Consider the following 21,843-nt stretch of genomic DNA (forward strand, 5'->3'; position numbering starts at 1 on the left):
ACACCTATGGTCAACTAATCTATGACAAAGGAGGCAAGGATACACAATGGAGAAAAGACAGTCTCTTCAGTAAGTGGTGCTGGGAAAACTGGACAGCTACATGTGAAAGAATGAGATTAGAACACTCCCTAACACCATACACAAAATTAAACTCAAAATGGATTAGAAACCTAAATGTAAGACTGGACACTGTAAAACTCCTAGAGGAAAACATACGAAGAACACTCTGACATAAATCATAGCAAGATCTTTTTTGATCCACCTCCTAGAGTAATGGAAATAAAAACAAAAGTAAACAAATGGGACCTAATGAAACTTAAAAGTTTTTGTACACCAAAGGAAACCATAAACAAGACGAAAAGACAACCCTCAGAATGGGAGAAAATATTTGCAAAGGAATCAACGGACAAAGGATTAATCTCCAAAATATTTGAAGAGCTCATGCAGCTCAATATTAAAAAATCAAACAACCCAATCCAAAAATGGGCAGAAGACCTAAATAGATATTTCTCCAAAGAAGATATACAGATGGCCAAGAAGCACATGAAAAGCTGCTCAACATCACTAACTATTAGAGAAATACAAATCAAAGCTACAATGAGGTATCACCTCACACCAGTTAGAATGGACATCATCAGAAAATCTACAAACAACAAATGCTGGAGAGGGTGTGGAGAAAAGGGAACCCTCTTGCACTGTTGGTGGGAATGCAAATTGATACAGCCAAGATGGAGAACAGTATGGAGTTTCCTTAAAAAACTAAAAATAGAATTACCATACGATCCAGCAATCCCACTACTGGGCATACACCCAGAGAAAACCATAATTCAAAAAGACACATGCACTGCATTGCTGTATAGCACAGGGAACTATATTCAATATCTTGTGATATACCATAATGGAAAAGAATATGAAAAAAATAATGTATATATACGTATAACTGAATCACCTTGCTGTAGACCTGAAACTAACACAACTATACGTCAGTAAAATAAAATATTTTTAAAAGTAAAAGAGGGCTTCCCTGGTGGCGCAGTGGTTGAGAGTCCGCCTGCCGATGCAGGGGACACGGGTTCGTGCCCCGGTCTGGGAAGATCCCGCATGCCGCGGAGCGGCTGGGCCCGTGAGCCATAGCCGCTGGGCCTGCACGTCTGGAGCCTGTGCTCCGCAGCGGGAGAGGCCACAACAGTGAGAGGCCCGTGTACCGCAAAAAAAAAAAAAAAAAAAAGTTTAATAAAGCCTTGAGGTGACTCTGGTGCACAATGAAGTCTGAGAACCACTGTTGTAAACAATGAGTAATTACCTACTGTTTTGCTCCTTGTAATTACAAAATAAAAGTGATTATTTGTTACAAGTGTCACCAACACAGAAAAGTTGCTAGCAAACAAGACAGACACAAGGATACACAGTTGGTTTTATATATATATATATATATATATATATATATATATATAATACTTATACAGGTATATATAGTTGGTTGGTTAAAGCAAGCAATGAGATGACAGGCTATGATAAGGATTCTACATAAGGCACGTCAGCAATGATTGATGAATACTTACAGCAAAGGCCTGGGTTCCTGTCTTCCTGCCTCTATTGTGAGGGTGTTGGCAAGCAAAGGAGCAATGATAATAAGCAAGGCTGTGGAACTCTAAACAGACTCTTTTCAAGCAACCATGGCAAAGCTCTGGCCAGTCTAAGGATGGGGGTTTGGGGGTGGGGACATTAAGAACCCAATTCTCAAGAAATCTTAAATATTAAGCATGCCAACAAGCCACCCAAGCCTATACTTTCAACTATCTTATCAACAAAGTTCATCAACAGTTACATCAAAATGAAAACTGTCCATTTTTACAGACATTTCAAACATCCAGAAGGACAAAATGCTACCCAAAAGTCCAACATTTTCAGCTACTTGAAGTCAATTTTGAAGCTTACTCCTGACAGCAGGCTCAGAATGGAGGCCTTAGATGAAGGGATGGACCCCGAGTTCCATGGAAGTCTACAACAGAGCTAGAAGCAGAACCCAAGCCTGTCTGCTGGCCTCTGACTAATTCTTCTCCCACCACCCCACACTGCCTATTCCCCAAGTCCCTCAGCCTCAATTCCAAACCACAAACCCAGAGCACCACTGGCCACTCTGAAATGACCCAAACTATGGCCAAAGGTGCTCAGGGGCCACTGTCCTTAGATAACAATATCCTGGCCCTGACCCTTTTTACTTCCAAAGAACTACAAGGGATCATCTTGAAACTTTCTCCCTTGATCATGCACATAGCCTAACCTGGGCTTCAATGAATCAGAGGGAACAAAACAACACATCCCACAGACAACAGTGGTCTAGACCCACTTCTGGAGAGAGGCCCCAAATCTACTTTAATGGTTTCATGCATAACTAAAAGAATGTCTTCCCACGGAATCCTCCCAAGGGTGGCTGGCAACAGAGCTCTCCCATGGCCACAAACAACATCTAACAAAAAACATGTAAATGACAGAATCCAAAATAAGAACATTCTTGACACAAAGGCCACCTGCCTCAGGCTCCCTTAAGAAGCTCCTGTCTTTACCAGATGAAACAAAGCTTCCTGGCTTTGCCCTCTGGGGGTTAAGAACTCAGCATATCAGACAACCTCAGTAATAGCAGAAGGGACGTAAGAACAAAACTAGAGACGTATAGAAAGCTCATCTTCTCTAGGACGAAGGAAACAGGGGCCAAGGAAACAGGTGACTCTAGAAAGGACAGATTTCTGTTGCTCTTGAAATCTACCATAACTGTGAGTCAGGGTCCTTTTACTACCCCACTCATTCTCCAGGAGTCAGAGAATTCCATAATATCATGGATAGGAGCTTTCAAACATGGTTTCTCAAAGTCCTGAGGTTCCCACAGATGTGCCTAAGGGGGTGGGCAGAGGGATGGGATAAGTGCATGTTTGCAGGCAACCTCCCCCTAAGTCTTTTCCTCTTAGGAATTTTACATAATGGGCTTAGGTTCTGTAGCCAATAATTTCCAAAACTGCTCATCCTTCTCCCATTTCTAGTCCAATTCCTTCTCCCATTTCTAACTGCTCAGATGAGTCTAGAGCAAGGAGAATGAACTGCTTATAATCATCAAGCAGGGACTGGGACAGGGCCTGTCTCCAATCAGGGCTCTCAAGACACCACCGGGCTCCAGGAAGTACAGACCACCTACAGTCACCCTACTGTATCAGGTGCACGTACACACACACACACACCGCCAGCGAGCATCTGGCCCTGACAACTTCTGCTGTTTAAGGAAAACCCTGATCCAGAGAAGCGGCCTGGTACTGTAGGAACTGCAGTTTCAGGAAACTTGGAGCACCAAGACCTCCATGCAGACCTCAGGCTACCATTTATCTATATGCTCTGTAACCTCAAGCAGTTTCTCCTGGGAGCTCAGTTCCTCATCTGTAAAATGTGGATGGGGTTGACGGCAACAACCTTTCCACGTTTATGTGAAGACTAAATAAGATCAGATATGGAAATTGCTTAGCAAAGGGACTGTCACAGAGCAAGGGATCAATATGTGGTTCTAATTACCATCATCTACCAAGTCACTTTGACAGAGAACCTCCTTCCCCCCATAGAAGGTAGGAGCCGAGCTAGCAGCTACATGTATGGGCCTAAATTGTCCTTTTATCTCTATTCAAAGCTGCTCATAGTCCCAGTGTTCCCACATTTCAAATGTAGGTTCAGTTACAGCATGAAGAAAACAAAAAATAGTAACTGCTTCAACCAGAGACTCTAGAAATAAGACCATTTCCATAGAATCTCCCAGTTTAAATGCAGACTTTAAGCAATGAACAAAGAGATTGAACTGGGGTACAAGGAGGGGACGAGGGGGCTGTGACCCAAGGATATGCATAATTTCAAGGAAGAGGGACCTGATTCGCCTGCGCACTCAAGTTAACCACAGATAAACAGGAAGGAATGATTCCTCATTTTGTTGTAAATGTGAACCTACTTTCAGTTTCCCCCAGAGAGAATGCCTTGCAGAACAGGGGCACAAACCCCCTGACAGACGAGCGGCTCTGACATCCTCGGCATAAAAACGGGGAGCTGAGCAGAGGTGAGGTCAACTCACCAGAGATGGCTTCCAAACAAAGATTCCCTGGAAGCAGAATCCCTTCTTTTTCTCCAACACAGACCAAGGATCTAACAAGGCTACCAGGTGTGGCTGCCTTCACACAAAATGATGCTTAACTGCAACTGCCAAGGAATCATTCCAGATGAAAAGGGCTAAATAACATGGCATTGCTCTCCCCAGTTTCCAAGTGCTAAATAACTCCCTTAAGAAACTCTGGGGCTTCCCTGGTGGCGCAGTGGTTGAGAGTCCGCCTGCCGATGCAGGGGACACAGGTCCATGCCCCGGTCCGGGAAGACCCCACATGCCGCGGAGCAGCTGGGCCCATGGGCCATGGCTGCTGGGCCTGCGCGTCCGGAGCCTGTGTTCCGCAACGGGAGAGGCCACAACAGTGAGAGGCCCGCGTACCGCAAAAAAAAAAAAAAAAAAAAAAAGAAACTGAAAGTTGCTATCAAAAACTCAACAGATGACAAGCTTCTTTTCTAGGAATAAGACATTTCTTGACAACTTATTCATGTAAAACAGATCTTTTGGGGTTTTTTTTCCCTTGTTTTCTTCCAAGCTTCTGCTTAGAGAAAAAGAGAGAAAAAAAAGAAAAAGTGTGTCTAAAGTCCATCAGTGTTAACTCCCTGTGACAGGGATGAAGGAAAATACTTTAATAGTGCAAAAAATAATAGTGCTGAAAGCTGTCAACGAAAGATTGAATGTAAAAAGTGTAGATAGTTGTAAAAAAAAAAAGGAGTTTTAAAACATGTTTATTTTCTATGCACTTTTTTAATTTAAGTGATAGTTTAATTAATAAACATGTCAAGTTTATCGCTGCAAAAAATAATTAAATAAAATAAAAAATAAAAGTTGCTATCTGGTTGTGATTCAGTCATGCCAGATTCCCAATGCCAGCAGCCAGTGCTCTCCACTCTGGCTAGGGCCACTACCCACCAGCCTGCTCAGTCAATGCTCAGCCCCAGCAAAACCATCAAGGAGGTTAAGCACAGCAGAAAAATCAGACCAAGCCTTCCCAAGATGAAGCTATAGAAAGTGACTTCACTATATCCCCAGCCTCCTCCTAGCAGCACCAAAAAGACAGAATAACTTTTACAGGAAATAAAGGCACCACCTTGCCTGCAGAGGTTCTTCGCACAGCACCATTAAGCCGTGGTGGCCCCTACTAACCAGAGAAAGAGTGAAATTAGAGTCCAGCATTGTCCCTCCCAATCCTGCAACTGAATTACTAGAATAAATCATGAGCTAGAAACTGCCAGCTCCCCTGGATTAAACCTAACCCAAAGGCAGCACCTAAGAGTCATTATTTTATCTCAAAATCAGGCACAGATCTGAGCACCCACAAAGGCTAGCTTTCCTTCGCAGTCCACGAGGTAGCATTAATACCACACAGCTGGTTCCATTAACTTTCAGGATTGCCCCTCCCCCATGTCCCTCCTTCTCCTCCCTCTTCCAATTAATCTCAAGAACCAGAAAGGATGGCAGCATAATACAGGACTTCAGACTCAAGAACTCTGGGGAAAACAGGTTCTCCCAAAAATATCCACTCATTTTCAATGTCCTCCAGTTAACTAAAATTCACTGAACAGAATTTGAAGCTTACAGAACTAATATATTAGGGTAGCAAATGACCATTGTAGGAACAAATTACCTCAAGACTCTCCCTCCTATAATTTTAGCTCATGGAGGAAATAAACTGAAAAGATTTTTTAAAACAACTTGCAAAGCTCTGGTTGCCAAAGTTTAAAAGACATTTAAAAACCTTAATTAACTACGGCCAATAATTCGGCCAATGACTTTTAGTCCTTAAACGATCACTTCAAAAGATTTCAGACCCAGGGCTTCCCTGGTGGCGCAGTGGTTAAGAATCTGCCTGCCAGTGCAGGGGACACGGGTTCGAGGCCTGGTCCGGGAAGATCTCACGTGCCGCGGAGCAACAAAGCCTGTGCACCACAGCTGCTGAGCCTGCCATCTAGAGCCCGCGAGCCACAACTACTGAGCCCACGTTCTACAACTACTGAAGTCCACGCGCCTAGAGCCCGTGCTCTGCAACAGGAGAAGCCACCATGATGAGAAGCCCGCGCATCGCAACGAAGAGTGGCCCCCACTCGCCACAACTAGAGAAAGCCCGTGTGCAACAATGAAGACCCAATGCAGCCAAAAATAAATAAAATAAATTTATTAAAAATATATATTGGCTATATTACCTGTGCTGTACAGTATATCCTTGTAGCTTTTTCTTCTATGAGTTTGACTTGATTTTCCCCATATTAAGTGAGATCAGTCACCATTTTAATAAAAATGGACCTATAAATTGTATTTAATGAGTGTTTGATATAATAAACTATGTCTTTTACTAAAAGGATTTAAAGCAGTTTAATAACATGTAAGCTTTCCTTTAAAATAAATTTTTAGGTTAAAGTGATACATATGAAAAATAGTAATAGGATTTTATTTTGAACACTGGCTTATAAAGTAACTTAGGGAAACAAGGGACTATCCAAAAAGACTTAATCCATGAACAGGAGGATCAGTAACTGTTTAGACAACTTAGAAGATACAACCTTGCTTTGGAGGCCTGTGGTAAAAGAACTGTGGTTTAAGGATAACCTACATCTGTCAACCCACACTGGTCTAATAGCTGCCGGGACTGGGGGTGGGGTGAATGTAGCAAGAGAGGAACTAAAATTTCTGCTACATGCAAATGTATGTTCATTTTTGACCATTTCAACCCATTCTCAGACAAAACTTCTTGGTCACCCCAAAGTCCAGCAGAGTGCTGAATAAATACTTAAATAACTTCATTGAATGAAAAATCAATGTGGCCTTAGAGTCACCCCTAACACTGGTACTAAGAGGTCTGTTTGCCCTAAACATTCACTGCAGGAATCATGGACATACCACAAACATCCTGGTAGAAAATGTTAAAAAAAGGAAAAAAGGTATCACTTGAACCCCCAGTGTGTTCTCTGTGTGTCAGGATGCTGACCACACATATTACCTTCATAACCCTCCTCTTCTCTTGCCTTTGTATTAGCAAAATGAGCCTCTTTGGGACATGTTCCCAGTCCTGACTCCTCACATGTTCTAAACTCTGGCAAAGGCATTCCAGCTCAGTGCTCTAAATCCCAGTACCCAATTTCAACTAGTAACTCTGATACTACAGACCACTCTCAATCACCTTGCATCCACAAAGCACATTTTTAAGAAAAGTTTGCTGTTTGCTTCATTTCTAGGCTGTTCACAAATAACTAAAAGGAATATTAGGGACTTATTTCATCTATTATATTAGGAACTCCTAGACAGCAAGAACCTACGCACTTCCCAGCAGAGTGACAGATGAACCATGACTGTTTCAGAAGGCAAAGAACCAAACTCCCCCTCTTTAACCTACCTTTCTCTCCATTTATAATTTCTTCCTAACTCCTGACAGAGTAATTAACTTAAAGAGAGAGGATTCCTAGGCAATAAATACATACTGAAAATATACTCTCAAACTCCAATATTACAAACTCACCCCTAAGTCAAGAGTAAAAACAATTACAACTCAAATGCCTTACCATCCTTGTTAACAGCAGTGACTTTGGCTGGATAAAAACGACAATCAGACCAGCAAGCAAGGACCTGCTCATTTATTTGAAATTCCTAAAAAATATTAAAAAACAAAAAAGATCCTGTTACCAATCCAATTTCATAAGACATACATAGTAACAGAATTCATAAAAGAAGCTGAAATTGACAAGGGCAGGAAGGGGAGATGGCTACTGGGATGGAGGAAGATGTTTCTGCTGTTCAGCATTGGGAGCCAAAACAAAAGGGCTAGACACAGACTTTTGCCATTTTAAGAGTTCTGGACAGCCATAGCACAGCACCAATGATAATCCTATCCTGTCCCTGAAAGTGAGTCTAAGAGCCCAGGGCCACCAGGGAACACACCAACTACACAAGCTGGAAGGAGAGAGTCTACTTCATCTTACGGGAAGCAGCATTCATGCCACCTAATGCCATCTACACTTTTAAAGGGTCTTTTGACAAAGGAGGCACTCATTCCCCATTAATATTTCATACTGTTTTCCCAGCACACAGTTTGCATTGCTACATTTTGAAGAATGAATATTCTTCAAGGTCTTATAAAAGACCTTAATATGAGGCTAGCACAATGCTCCACATGGAATGATTGCTGAATAAATGATCAGACAGCAGATGAGCTTACTAAATGATCTAAAGGGACACAGTGGTGTAAAGGAGAGAGAGAAAGTCCCCATTCATCATCAATGCAGTCTCAACCAAGTTAGTTTATGAGCTGTCAAATCAATCACGTCATACAAACAGATGACAGCTGAGATTCTTCAACAGCCCCCCCCCCCCCGCCCCCACCCGGGGCCATGGAGATCTCAGAGTTGCACTACAAGCCCACATAAGGATGGTCCCCAGCTGCTACAGACTTTCACACTAAACATCAAAGGCTGGAACATAAAGTACCTAATGGCTGACCCCACTCATTACTGAATTACCCAGATTTGTTACTCACAGATGATCCTTCCTCTTCATGTAAGCCCTCTTTCCTCAGCTGTATTTTCTCTAAAGGGCGTAAATAAGGACTGTCCCAGCAGAACCATTCATCATAACGATGGTTCCAACGCTTGAAATGGATGAGTACTTTTCCTTCTTCGTAATCAATATCTTCTATGTGAGCTGGATACCTGAGTCAGGAAAAAAAAAGAAAATTAAATGCCTTTAATACCCACCCAAAATAATCAAAATGATACCCTTCCAAACCTCTTCCCAAAGGAGTAGGTCTCAAAGTACTAAATAAAGCCTATCATTTAGAGGTTCTGTGTCATTGTGTCAAATTGAAAATTATGAAGGCTAACAGACCTGGGGTTCAAATCCCATCCAGGATATTCCTTAGCCTGTGATTAAATTAACCTTTCAGAGCCTGAGTTCCTTCATGTAAAGTGGAAGAAGGATACCCAACACACTGTGTTGTAGTGCAAGTTAAACAAGATGACATATACACAAGACCCAAGCACAAAGGAGGCAGGAAGCAAACATTTAACAACTAGATTATATTTTACATGTGTTAAAAAATTCAAATGACCATGCAGCCCAGATTGTGTTAGTCTCAATTTTCAGAATTTTAAGAATTTTGTTATCTATATGTTGGAATATCATGAAGTTGTTAAAAAGAAGATGGCTCTATGTCATGATATGGAAAGCTCTCCCATGATAAACTATTAAATGAAAAGAGCAAGGTGCAGAACACTGTGTATGGTAAGTAAGCTACTGCTTATTTTTTCAACAAGATGAAAAAGAATATATATATTCATACATGCTTAAATATGCATAAAACATCTAGAAGAATACACAAGAAACTAACACTGGTTACTTGTGGAAGTATGGTCAGTTCACTAGATGGGCTCTTTCAATCTCCAATCCACTCTTCTAGATTGAGAGTTGGGAAAACCAACAACTACATTTGCTTGACTCCCTTACAATCGGCAATCAAGGTCATGGAGACCTGTGGATTTGGAAGCAACTGTAGCGGCCAAACGCAGTGCTCCAGTGCAGGACCTCTCAAACTTTCATGCAATGCAAATCATCAGAGGATCTTGTTAAAATGCAGATTCTGATTCAGTCGATGGAGCTAACGTCTAAGAGCTTTAAACAAGCTCCCAGGTGCTACTGACATGCTGGTCTACAGTGGCAAGGGTCTAATGTCTAGTCACTGGCTTCTTCAGTGTCAAGCAGCAATGGTGGGGGTGGCAGTAGCAGTAGTGAATTCCTGACCTCCAGATCACAGCTCCAGTGGTGGGTCCTTCAAATTTATACTCTAAGGGAAGCCCCCTTGGGTCCCACTCCTCCAACTCTTCCAACAATTTTGTAAGTAGCCAATTTCTTGTGTTAAATCCTTTTGTGGTTCAAGTACCCAGAATGGTTTCTGTTTCCAGCATTAAACTTGACTGATACAAGAGGGAAACTGGGTATAGCGGCAGGGAGGGGCAAAAGTGGGATGGAGACCTTTTGCAGTATACCTTTTAATACTTTTTCATTTTTCAACCATATAAATGTATTGCTCATTCCAAAAATAAATAAATGGTTAAAAATAAAGAAAAATAAATATGCAATTGTTCTCTTACATACACTTGTATTAATCAGAATGCTATTCTAGATTGAGAAAGTTTACACTCTACCTATTTGTTATTGTCTCCCTACAACTTGGACACGCACCATTTCCTTCTTCTTACATCTAACACTTAGTACCCTACTGTCCTAATAAATACGTGCTACCTAAATGAAAAGGCCTGCTTTCTTGTGTCATCTGTACACTGTGTCCTCTTCAACCCTAGACTAGTATCTGCCAAGGCAGTACGCTTGGAGTTAACTAACCACAGAAGGTTGCAGATACTGGGCATTCAATAAACATTCAGCAAATGAATTCTATTCTCCCTATTCTTCCCAAAGGTCGAGTGTCTTGTCAGTTCTTCAAACCCAAAGCTCTCAGGCTTCAGCTACCCATTCCAATTTCAGTCACTCTCCAAGTTCAGGCCCCAATCACTTCATGTGGGTATTTCTCACACAGGACTGACAGGGTATGCTTTTCAAAATTCCTAATGGTATTATGCATACATTAATTGCTCAAAAAATATTAACAAAAGGAATAAACAGCCCTGAAACTAGTCCCCCTACTCCAATCCAACTTACACAGAGCTGCCATAAATATAAGCTATCTTGACTAAATATAAGCTATCTTGACAACAGACTAGCTAATTGTACGATCTCATGAACTGAGCAGTACAATTGTAGGACATAAAAGAGGCTTCCCTAAGTCTATTCCTCCCTATAAAATGAGGAGAAGGATACAGATATCTCAACTGCATTCCTCTTGCCCTCTCATTCAGTCAGCCTACCAGAGACTAGGAAGTCTCCCTAACTCACTCCTATTCAAAGCCCTTTCTTTAGTGGTTTACTATCTCTAGCTATAGTTTTCAAACAGGTCTTTGGAAAAACGTGCAGAATTAATTTTTCACGGAACTAAATTTATTTAATTTACAGAACTTTCCTTTATACTAAGATCACATTCTTTCTGATTTTTTGGTGCTTAAATATACTTTTGAAATTAAAACAATGGTAATTGTTTTTAATCCTTACTAACATTATGCAGCCATTAAAAAGAATAAGGCAGCTCTCTATGTACTGATTTTTAAAGATCTCTAAGAAAAGTGTGTGTGGGGGGAACAACTCAAGATGCGAAACGGTATTGAATGCACTACCATTCATTTGGGGGAGGGGAGAGAGCCAATACATTCGTACCTGTTTTTAAATGCGTGGGCTATCTCTGGAAGGATGATCAAGCAACCCGGTTTGCCTCTTGGGAGGGGAACTGGATAGTTAAGGAACTGGAGAGGAAGTATGAGACTTATTTTATTCAATATATATCCTTTTGTTTGTTTTGAATGTTGTACCATGAGCATGTATTAAATATAAAAAATATAATTAGATATTTATTTTAAATATCCTTATTTGGCAAAATAAAAAGTTGGCACCTCAGTACAACCCCAAATTCTTTTGAATTTGCACTTGGTCAGTGCCTTCTAAAAGTCTGGTAAGTCTGGACCCACAGAAATAACTGCAAAATCCTAGGCCAGTAACTCCACTGCGCACACTCAGAGTATGAAGGACCTCTGGGCCCTTAGCTAGCCAAAAGCTACTCCCTTGTTCAAAAACTTCACAGGGCACAGGCATCCCACTGTCTGCAGACTACACAAATCTCTCCAGGAGGATCAAGAATAACCAAGGGGTCAGTAAGTTTTCCTAAGAAGAAAGTTGTTCTCCCTACTTCTCTAAAGTGTGACAAGGATACAAGTCACTCATTGTGGATGGGGAAACCCAACTGCCATTTCACAGAAAAAGACAAGCAGTTGATCTTAGAGATCAACCCAGTAAGGCTTGGTGGCTCACAACTGCACAGCTGCCTTGGGGACAGCTCAGATTCATCAGCCAACAGAACGTTATTAAGTGACTTTGATCTGGCCAGTCAATTCCAGGTCTTGGAATAAATTATAAAATGTATGTGGTTCTGGCCCCTGCCCTTGAGAAGAACCAGACACCAACTAAGTTTTTGTTTGTTTGTTAGTTTTTCCAACTAAGTTTTAAAACTACTCTGTGGAAAAAAAAAAAACTACTCTGTGGATAGACATTCTCCCAAAGAGGAAATGCAGATGGGCAACAGGCACATGAAAAGATGCTCAGCATGGCTAATCATCAAGTAAATGCAAATCAAAATAACAATGAGCTATCACCTCACACCTGTCAGAACGGCTATCATCAAAAAGAACACAAATAACAAATGTTGGCGAGGATGTAGAGAAAAGAGAACCCTTGTACACTACTGATGGGAATGTAAATCGGTGCAGCCACTGTGGAAAACAGTATGGAGGTTTCTCAAAATACTAAAAATGGAACTACCACATGACCCAGTGATTCCACTACTGCGTATATATCCAAAAAAAAAAAAAAAAAAAACTAATTCAAAAACATACATGTACCCCAATGTTCACAGCAGCATTATTTACAATTGCCAGGGTATGGAAGCAATCTAAGTGTTCATCAACAGAGGAATGGAGGGAGTTCCCTGGTGGTCCAGTGGTTAAGACTCAGCACTTTCAATGCCGTGCCCCAGGTTCAATCCCTGGTGTGGGAACTAAGATCCAACAAGCCACACAGCGCAGTCAAAAAAAAGAATAAATAAATAAATAAAATATTTATTTTTTAAAAAACAGATGAGGGACTTCCCTGGTGGTACAGTGGGCAAGACTCCACGCTCCCAATGCAGGGGGCCCAGGTTCAATCCCTGGTCCGGGAACTAGACCCCATATGCATGCTGCAACTAAGAGTTCACATGCCACAACTAAGGAGTCTGCCTGCTGCAACTAAGACCTGGTGCAACCTAAATATATAAATATTTTTTAAAAAATTAAAAAAAAACCAGATGCATGGATAAAGAATATATGGTATACATATATATACACAATGGACTACTACTCACCATAAAAAAGGAGCGAGGGACTTCCCTGGTGGCGCAGTGGTTAAGAATCCACCTGCCAATGCAGGGGACATGAGTTCAAGCCCTCGTCTGGGAAGATCCCACATGCTGTGGAGCAGCTAAGCTTGTGCGCCACAACTACTGAGCATGCACTCTAGAGCCCGCGTGCCACTAATACTGAGCCTGTGTGCCACAACTACTGAAGCCTGGATGCCTAGAGCCCGTGCTATGCAACAAGAGAAGACACCACAACAAGAAGCCCGTGCACTGCAACGAAGAGTAGTCCCTGCTCACCGCAACTAGAGAAAGCCTGCGTGCAGCAATGAAGACCCAACGCAGCCAAAAATAAATAAATAAATTTATTAAAGAAAAGAAAAAAGGAATGAAATTTTGCCATCTGCAGCAACGTGGATGGACTTGGTGATGCTAAGTGAAATAAGTCAGACAGAGACAAAAATATTGCATGATATCACTTACATGTGGAATCTAAAAAATACAACAAAGTAGTGAATATAATAAAAAAGAAGCAGACTCACAAATACAGAGAACAAACTAGTGGTATGGGTAGGGGGAGGGGAAATACAGGGATGGGAGAGTGGGAGGCACAAACTACTGGGTGTAAGATAGGCTCAAGGATGTACTGTACAACACAGCGAATATAGCCAATATTCTGTAATAACTATAAATGGAAAGTAACCTTTAAAAACTGTATAAAAAATTTTTATTAAATAAAAACTACTAGAACCAACAAGGACCTACTGCATAGCACAGGGAACTCTACTCAATATTCTGTGATAACCTGTATGAGAAAAGAATCCAAAAAAGAATGAATATATGATATGAAAAACTGAATCACTTTGCTGTACACCTGAAACCAACACAACACTGTAAATCAACTATACTCCAATAAAATTAAGAAAAAAAACAAAACTACATTAAAAAAAAAACCTACATGGTGTAACCACGTGAAACAGCTTATAATCAACTGCTTTTTACTGACAAAAATAGCAATTTTGAGCTTCCCTGGTGGCACAGTGGTTGAGAGTCCGCCTGCCGATGCAGGGGACACGGGTTCGTGCCCCGGTCCTGGAAGATCCCACGTGCCGCGCAGCGGCTGGGCCCGTGAGCCATGGCCGCTGAGCCTGCGCGTCCGGAGCCTGTTGCTCCGCAACGGGAGAGGCCACAACAGCGAGAGGCCTGCGTACCACAAAAAAAAAAAAAAAAAAAAAAAAGAAATGTGAATGGAATCTGTATAGATGTATAGACAGAAAAGGGGAGACAAAATTTCCAGCTTCAACATGTAACTAACAGCTACTGATGAGACTCTAGTTTCCAAACTAACATTGCAGCTGGGAGTCACATTTCTAATGGAAATATTAGCCAGAAAGGAGCAGACATTAAAAACCAAACTGAAATAAAACTTAGCTCTGGGGAGGAGAGAGGGATGGGGAATAGCCAAGAGACTTTTGCTTGTGGTTTTAATTTTTACAAGGATTTAGTCACAAAATACCTGTGTAAGCAAAAATAAATACTTTTAAATTAAAAGTTTTGAAAAATATTTAATGGGCTGATATCAACCAGTAGCTTCATGGTTCTTGGATTTATATGCTGCTTGGCACATCCACAAAACAGAATATTATGCAGCTGTAAAAAAAATGAGAACAAACTATGAATTGACAAAGATTTCCAAATTTTAAAAAGTCAAGCTATAAAATCATGCATCTTATACTTTCTGTGTTACAAAAGAGGAAAATAAGAATGTACAGTATATTTGCTTTTGCTTAAATATTAAATAAAGAAACAGTGGGGCTTCCCTGGTGGCACAGTGTTGAGAGTCCGCCTGCCGATGCAGGGGACATGGGTTCGTGCCCCAGTCCGGGAAGATCCCACATGCCGCAGAGCGGCTGGGCCCGTGAGCCATGGCCACTGAGCCTGTGCTCCGCAACAGGAGAGGCCACAACACTGAGAGGCCCGCGTACCGCAAAAAAAAAAAAAAACAGAAACAAGAAACAATGGTAGGAGGACTTCCCTGGTGACACAGTGGTTAAGAATCCACCTGCCAATGCAGGGAACATGGATTCAAGCCCTGGTCCAGGAAGATCCCACATGCCGCGGAGCAACTAAGCCCGTGTGCCACAACTACTAAGCCTGTGCTCTAGAGCCCGTGCTCCACAACAAGAGAAGCCACCACGGGCTTCCCTGGTGGCACAGTGGTTAAGAATCTGCCTGCCAATGCAGGGGACACGGGTTCGAGCCCTGGTCTGGGAGGATCCCACATGCCGCGGAGCAACTAGCCCCGTGAGCCACAATTACTGAGCCTGTGCGTCTGGAGCCTGTGCTCCGCAGCAAGAGAGGCCGCGATAGTGAGAGGCCCGCGCACCGCAATGAGGAGTGGCCCCCACTTGCCGCAACTATAGAAAGCCCTCGCACAGAAACGAAGACCCAACACAGCCATAAATTAATTAATTAATTAAATTAAAAAAAAAAAAAAAAAAGAGAAGCCACCGCAATGAGAAGCCTGTGCACCACAACGAAGAGTAGCCCCCGCTCGCTGCAACTAGAGAAAGCCCGGGCACACCAACGAAGACCCAATGCAATCAAAAATAAATAAATAAAATAAATTTAATTCAAAAAAAAAAGAAAACTAAAAAACTTGCAGAAAAAAAAATTAAAATAAATAAATAAAATTCAACCTGGGGGAGTTCCCTGGTGGTCTAGTGGTTAGGATTTGGTGCTTTCACTGCCATGTCCTGGGTTCAATCCCTGGTTGGGAAACTAAGATCCCATAAGACATGCGGCACAGCCAAAAAATAAATAAATAAAATAAAATTCAACTTGGAAAGGTCGGATAACCTAAACTTCATAGTAAATTAGGTTACTATGGTGACCTTATCTTAAGCAAGTGGTATAACTGGTCACTAAACCAAGAAGCCACAGAAGGGCAGTGTAGCCAATCAAATGTAAAGACACAAGGAGAATGACAAAAATTACACAAAGAGAAATTCATCAATTCCCCTGACATTTTCTGAGTACCCACTCTAGGCCAGGAAGTGTACCAGGGTTTGGAAATACACAGCAAAATCTATAAAGTCATGTGATCACAACAGCTGACAGAGGCAGGAAGACAATGTTACAAGGTACACAGGGCCTTTCATTTCCTCAGACATATACTACCTTCCCATACCGGGTCTGTTCACTTCACCTGAATCACTTTCCCCTGCCCACTCTTCCCAGGAAACAGCCTTACCCTCCTGCAGCCTCAGAATCCCTGACTATCTCAAGTAGCCCCCTTCTCCTTCCAATCTGTGTCAGTTTCCTGCTTGCTTCCTTCATAAATAACATTCGACCCAATCTGTAATTATTTCATTTGTTCCTCTGTTTACTTGTTTATGTTTACATGGCCTGCTTCCCCAGGATATTATAGACACCCCTAAAGACATCTATCTCTTACTGCAGTATCCTCAGGAGGAATAAATGTATAACTATACACACAAATAATTGTAATAAAGCATCACAGGTGCAACTACAGACGACTACTTAAGGTAGAATAGGGTACCAAGGAGCAAAAGGCTAGTTCTAAGGCAGAGGGGGAGAGGAAGGAGCCTGAGGAAGGAGGGCCAAGTCAACTAGTGAAAAGGAGACACTTGACTCAATCCTGAAAGATGAATAGGCATTTTCCAGGTGATGAAGGAGGCAATGAGACTGAAGAGTGTTTCTGGGAGAGGGTGTAATGTAAGTAAATCAGCATAGGTACAGAGGAAGAGAAGCACAAAGGAAGTACAGGAAGTACAGGAAACTGAAGGTGAGAAAAGAAACAGCAACTCTGTGTAGAGAACTATGCAGGAAACTTATGGATTCCATGGACCACTGGGTGTTAGTGAACACAGAGCTGGTGGTCCACAAGGTCTCCTTAAGGAATGTTTTATTGTGCTTTTTCATAATCTAAACCATCTTTATTAGAGCTTCCCAGCTGAGATGCCACAAGTGGATTACAGGTGAGCAACAACATGAAAAAGGTTGAGATGCACCGATCAAGATGACCGCCATATAATCAAGTACTACTAAAGAATTTCAGTGTGTGTTTGCTATTAACCTGGCATTATATGATCACTCTCAAAAGGTAGTTGTAGTGGTTTTAAAAGACATCTGCAAATTTGACACTCCTTCCCTCCAAAAGTGGAGACTAATTATCCTCCCCTTGAATGTGGCCTCATTCCTAACAAATAGAATGTGGCAGAAGTGATGGCGGAGGACTTCAAGTCTGGGTCATAAAAAGTGCTGCAATTCTACACTTCTGGGCAAACACCCAAAAGAATCGAAAGCAGGGACTCAAACAGTTATCTGTATATCAATGTTCATAGCAGCATTATCCATAACAGCCAAAAAGTGGAAGCAATCCAAGTGTCCATCGACAGATGAATGGATAAACAAAATGTGATATGTTCACACAATGGAATATTATTCAGCCTTAAAAAAGTATAAAATTCTTATATATACCCTACAACATAGATGAACCTTGAAAACATTATACTAATGAAATAATCACAAAAGGACAAATACTGCATGATTTAGAGTAGTCAAATTCATAGAAACAAAAAGTAGGATGGTGGTTGCTAGGGGCTGGTGGGGGAAGAGAATGAGGAGTGGAGTTACTGTTTAATATGTACAGAGTTTCCATTTGGGAAGATGAAAAAGTTCTGACAACATAGGGAATATAGCCAATATTTTATAATAACTACAAATGGACCATAACCTTTAAAAATTGTGAATCACTATATTGTATACCTTTAACTTATGTAATACTGTACATCAACTACACTTTAAATACATACATACATACCAAGTTCTGGAGATGGGTGATGGTGATGGTTATACAACAATATGAATGCACTTAATGTCACTGAACTATACACTTAAAATGGTTAAAATGGTAAACCTTATGTTATGTATATTTTAACACACATACACACACACAAAGCACTGCTGCTTCCTGGGTTCCCCATTCTGGGGGAAGCCAGGTGTGGTGTCACGAGAACATTTTAGATGCCCTACGGAGAGGTCCACGTGCAGCCAGAAGTCTCCCACCAGCAACTAGCACCAGCTTAAGACAAACATAAGACTTCGACCTAGAACCCTCCATTAGGCTGCTCCTTAATTCCTGATCCACATACTGAAAGGATAATATTTGGTGTTGTTTTAGGCCACTAGATTTTGAGAAAATTTGTTACACAGCAATAAATAACTAACATAGTAGCATTTTGCCCCAATGCTACTAAAAGTGGGATCCACAGATAGTACATAGGTTGGAGGCACCAGTCCCTATGTTTTTTTGAGTTTGAGACACACTACTCTAAACTACCAGATAAGCCAGTCTCCCCTAGGGCTCCACCAAGGAAAGGAGAGGGCTGTGGGACAGTGAAACCCACACCAAATAAAAGGGAATAACTCCACCTGCATGTCCAGAAAGGCAAAGAATAGTCCAGGTCTGACACAGAAATACAACATTGGCTTGTCCACAATATATGACCTCAAGTCCCAGGAAGGCTTGCTGCTCAGAGTCTTGGCTGCTTCTGTGCAAAATTAAGCTGCCCAACACCGCACACTCTGCACATGCTTAAATTAGAACAGCTAGACAGTGCTGGCAGAAATCTGTTTGGTCCCCCCACATACACACCAAAAATATAAACTGAAGAAATGTTACAGGGGGAAAAAGAGGAACAGAAAGGATAACAATTTCCCTCTGATTTCCTACTCCAACCGGTCAGCATTCACTCACATGGCTACTAATAACCAATGTGTGTAGTTTACTCTAGGGGTTATAAACTGCCTTTACATAAGGTATCTCACAGGATCTTTACCACCATCCCCTGAGGGCTTAAGGAACTGTTATTATCACTGCACCCATTTTACATTTCTGGAAATGGAGGCTCAAAGAGAGTGACTAGGAAGAGGCATAACCAAGATCAGTATCCAAATCTTCTCACTAAACCCAGTGAAGAGCCTTCTGCTCTCAATCTGACTTCACATGCAAACATGCTTGTAGTAACATGGGTCCACAGAGGTATCTTCTGTGTTAGCTACCTAATGGTCTACCCGGTGGTAGCCCATAATCTGCCTAAACTTTCCCCCAAGGGTTGGGCATTCAGGCTGCTTCCAGATTCTTCCCTATATAAAGAGCCTTTCTGCAAACATACAGCAATCATTTACTTCAAGAATCTGAGTGTACCTCTCTATTCCTGGCTCAGGGCACACACCAGAAGCAAACGACTTCTATGCACAAAAGTAACATTCTAAGCCATCTCCAGCCTTTGTGGAGAGGGGATGGAGATGAAAATTGTATTTAGTGTAAAACAAAGGGCTGACTATTAAGCTGCAGAAAAACTGTGCTGTTTTGGATGCCTTAACTCTTTTCCTACCCCTTCACCACTTCTATTAATCAACATCGGGCACTTCTAACTCAGGAAATGTCTCGAATTCATCTCTCCTCTCTAAGCTGATCATTTCTCACAATTGAATAGTCAGTACATCCAGGTTAACTCCTATACCCCTCTACCAGTACTGGCAAAGGACCAGATACAGAGATACTCAATAAATGTTTGGTGACTGAATAAACACCACCACTTTTCTGTTCCTACAAGGGATCTGACCATGTCTCTCTCCTGCTTAAAATCTTCCTTTTTAGCCCAGTCTCCCACCACTCCTGATCTGTCCCCTCTCCAGACTCTGAGAACACAACATATTCTTTGAACTCTTTTTGCTCACGCTGTCCCTTCTGCCTGCTCTCACGCTTCAGTCTCATCCTGGAAATCTTATCCTTTAATCTCACTTCCTTGTATATACCCTCAACTCCCTGGCCCCTCTTGCCCTCCATCATACCTGCCTGGACAAACCCCAACTGTAGGCAAATCAGAATCTCCACAGTCTCCACTCCTGCACCCAGGCTGCTGATTATGCTGGAGAATACACACACGGTGATGGGTCACACTTTATTGTCCTTTTTCTTTTTTTTTTTTCTTGGCAGCCCCGTGCGGCATGTGGGATCTTAGTTCCCCAACCAGGGATGGAACCCAAGCCCCCTGCATTGGAAGCACAGAGTCTTAACCGCTGGACTACCAGAGAAGTCCCTGATGGGTCTCACTTTAAATGCATGGCCACAAATAGTGGTTCCCCTGGGGGTGAGGGGAGCTGTGTGACTGGGTATGGGAAAAACGGTCTTCTGAGGTGCCCAGAATGTCTATTTCTTAATCTGGGTGATTACACAGCTATATCCATGTATAAAAGTTCATCAAGCTACACACATAAAATATGTGTACTCTAAAATAAATTATAGCTCTACAAAAGTTCTTTAAAAATAAACATTTTGGGGACTTCCCTGGTGACCCAGTGGGTAAGACTCCAGGCTCCCAATGCGGGGGGCCTGGGTTCGATCCCTGGTCAGGGAACTAGGTTCCACATGCATGCCGAAACTAAGATCTCACGTGACACAACTAAGACCCGGCACAGCCTAAAGAAAGAAATATTTTAAAAAATAAACATTTTTAAGGAGTAGTATCTTTTCTCTCTTCTTAATTCAATGTCTTACAACTGTAAACTGCCATAAAAATCATTATCAAAGAAGTTTTTAAAAATTCCAGGGCCTACCACTGGCTGCTGAGTGGAAAGAGCCTGAGGAGGAGGAGTCCCGAAGGACACAGGAGACCAGTTAGGCAGCCACTGCCGGGGTTCACAAGATCCACAATGGGAGCCTGGACCACAGTAGGAGGGTGAAGGTGGCAGCCAGTGTCGGAGTCAGGACAGATTCTGCAGGTGGATCTGACAGGATGAGCTGATGTCCTAGGTGATGGAGTGGAAGAGAGGAGCCAAAGAGGCTCCAAGGGGCCTCTAAAGGTTTTGCCTATTGGGTTCTGTATAACTTGTCTGTTTTTATCTTTTACTCAAAATCATCATCATCCAGAACCTAGAAGCAGTGACCCCTCAGTAGCAAGGGACATACCTAGAGCCCAGATCTCAGCATCTAATACCATTTTCCAATAAAAGAAACCAAGGCTCTTTGGAGAAACAGCTGATTCTCAGACTAGGGCAGGAAATATACACAAGATGAGCCTGGGATATTTTGTAGTGCCAGAAATAAGGAAGTGTTAAACACAAAATTATGATGGGAGTACATCAAAAGGACAAAAGAGCCAAATGAAAGAGCTCCCAATATTAAAACAGGAGCAACAAAATAAATAAAGTAGTACTGGATTACACCCAAAGTCTAAAATAAATGTCTGAGTCCATACTGATATAAATAAAATCATCAAAAACAAGGAAAATCTAAAAACGAATACAGGACTTCCCTGGTGGCGCAGTGGTTAAGAATTCGCCTACCAATGCAGGGGACACGGGTTCGAGCCCTGGTCTGGGAAGATCCCACATGCCACGGAGCAACTAAGCCCATGTGCCACAACTACTGAGCCTGCGCTCTAGAGCCTGCGAGCCACAGCTACTGAGCCCGCGTGCCCCAACTACTGAAGCCCACGCGCCTAGAGCCCGTGCTCCGCAACAAGAGAAGCCACTGCAATGAGAAGCCCGCGCACTGCAACGAAGAGTAGCCCCCACTCGCTGCAACTAGAGAAGAGCCCGCGTGCAGCAACAAAGACCCAATGCAGCCAGAAAGGAAGGAAGGAAGGAAGGGAGGGAGGGAGGGAGG

The 21,843-nt window shown here is 42.1% G+C and overlaps 1 protein-coding gene across 4 annotated transcripts in view; it reads right to left on the minus strand.

Annotated features, from left to right (window-relative positions):
• PHF20 (PHD finger protein 20) overlaps window positions 1-21,843 on the minus strand; it is a 138,152-nt gene that overhangs the window by 80,992 nt on the left and 35,317 nt on the right. For all 4 annotated transcript variants that reach the window (XM_029219880.1, XM_029219879.1, XM_029219878.1 and 1 more), the window contains 2 exons: window positions 8,637-8,808; window positions 7,666-7,750 (listed from right to left, as the gene is read on the minus strand). In XM_029219880.1, coding sequence (XP_029075713.1) covers window positions 7,666-7,750; window positions 8,637-8,808 — 257 coding nt within the window. The remainder of the gene's footprint in view (window positions 1-7,665; window positions 7,751-8,636; window positions 8,809-21,843) is intronic.

The sequence above is a fragment of the Monodon monoceros genome, unplaced genomic scaffold (genome assembly GCF_005190385.1).
Source record: "Monodon monoceros isolate NGI ecotype Baffin Bay Population unplaced genomic scaffold, NGI_Narwhal_1 Super_Scaffold_13, whole genome shotgun sequence".
Classification (NCBI taxonomy): Eukaryota; Metazoa; Chordata; class Mammalia; order Artiodactyla; family Monodontidae; genus Monodon; species Monodon monoceros.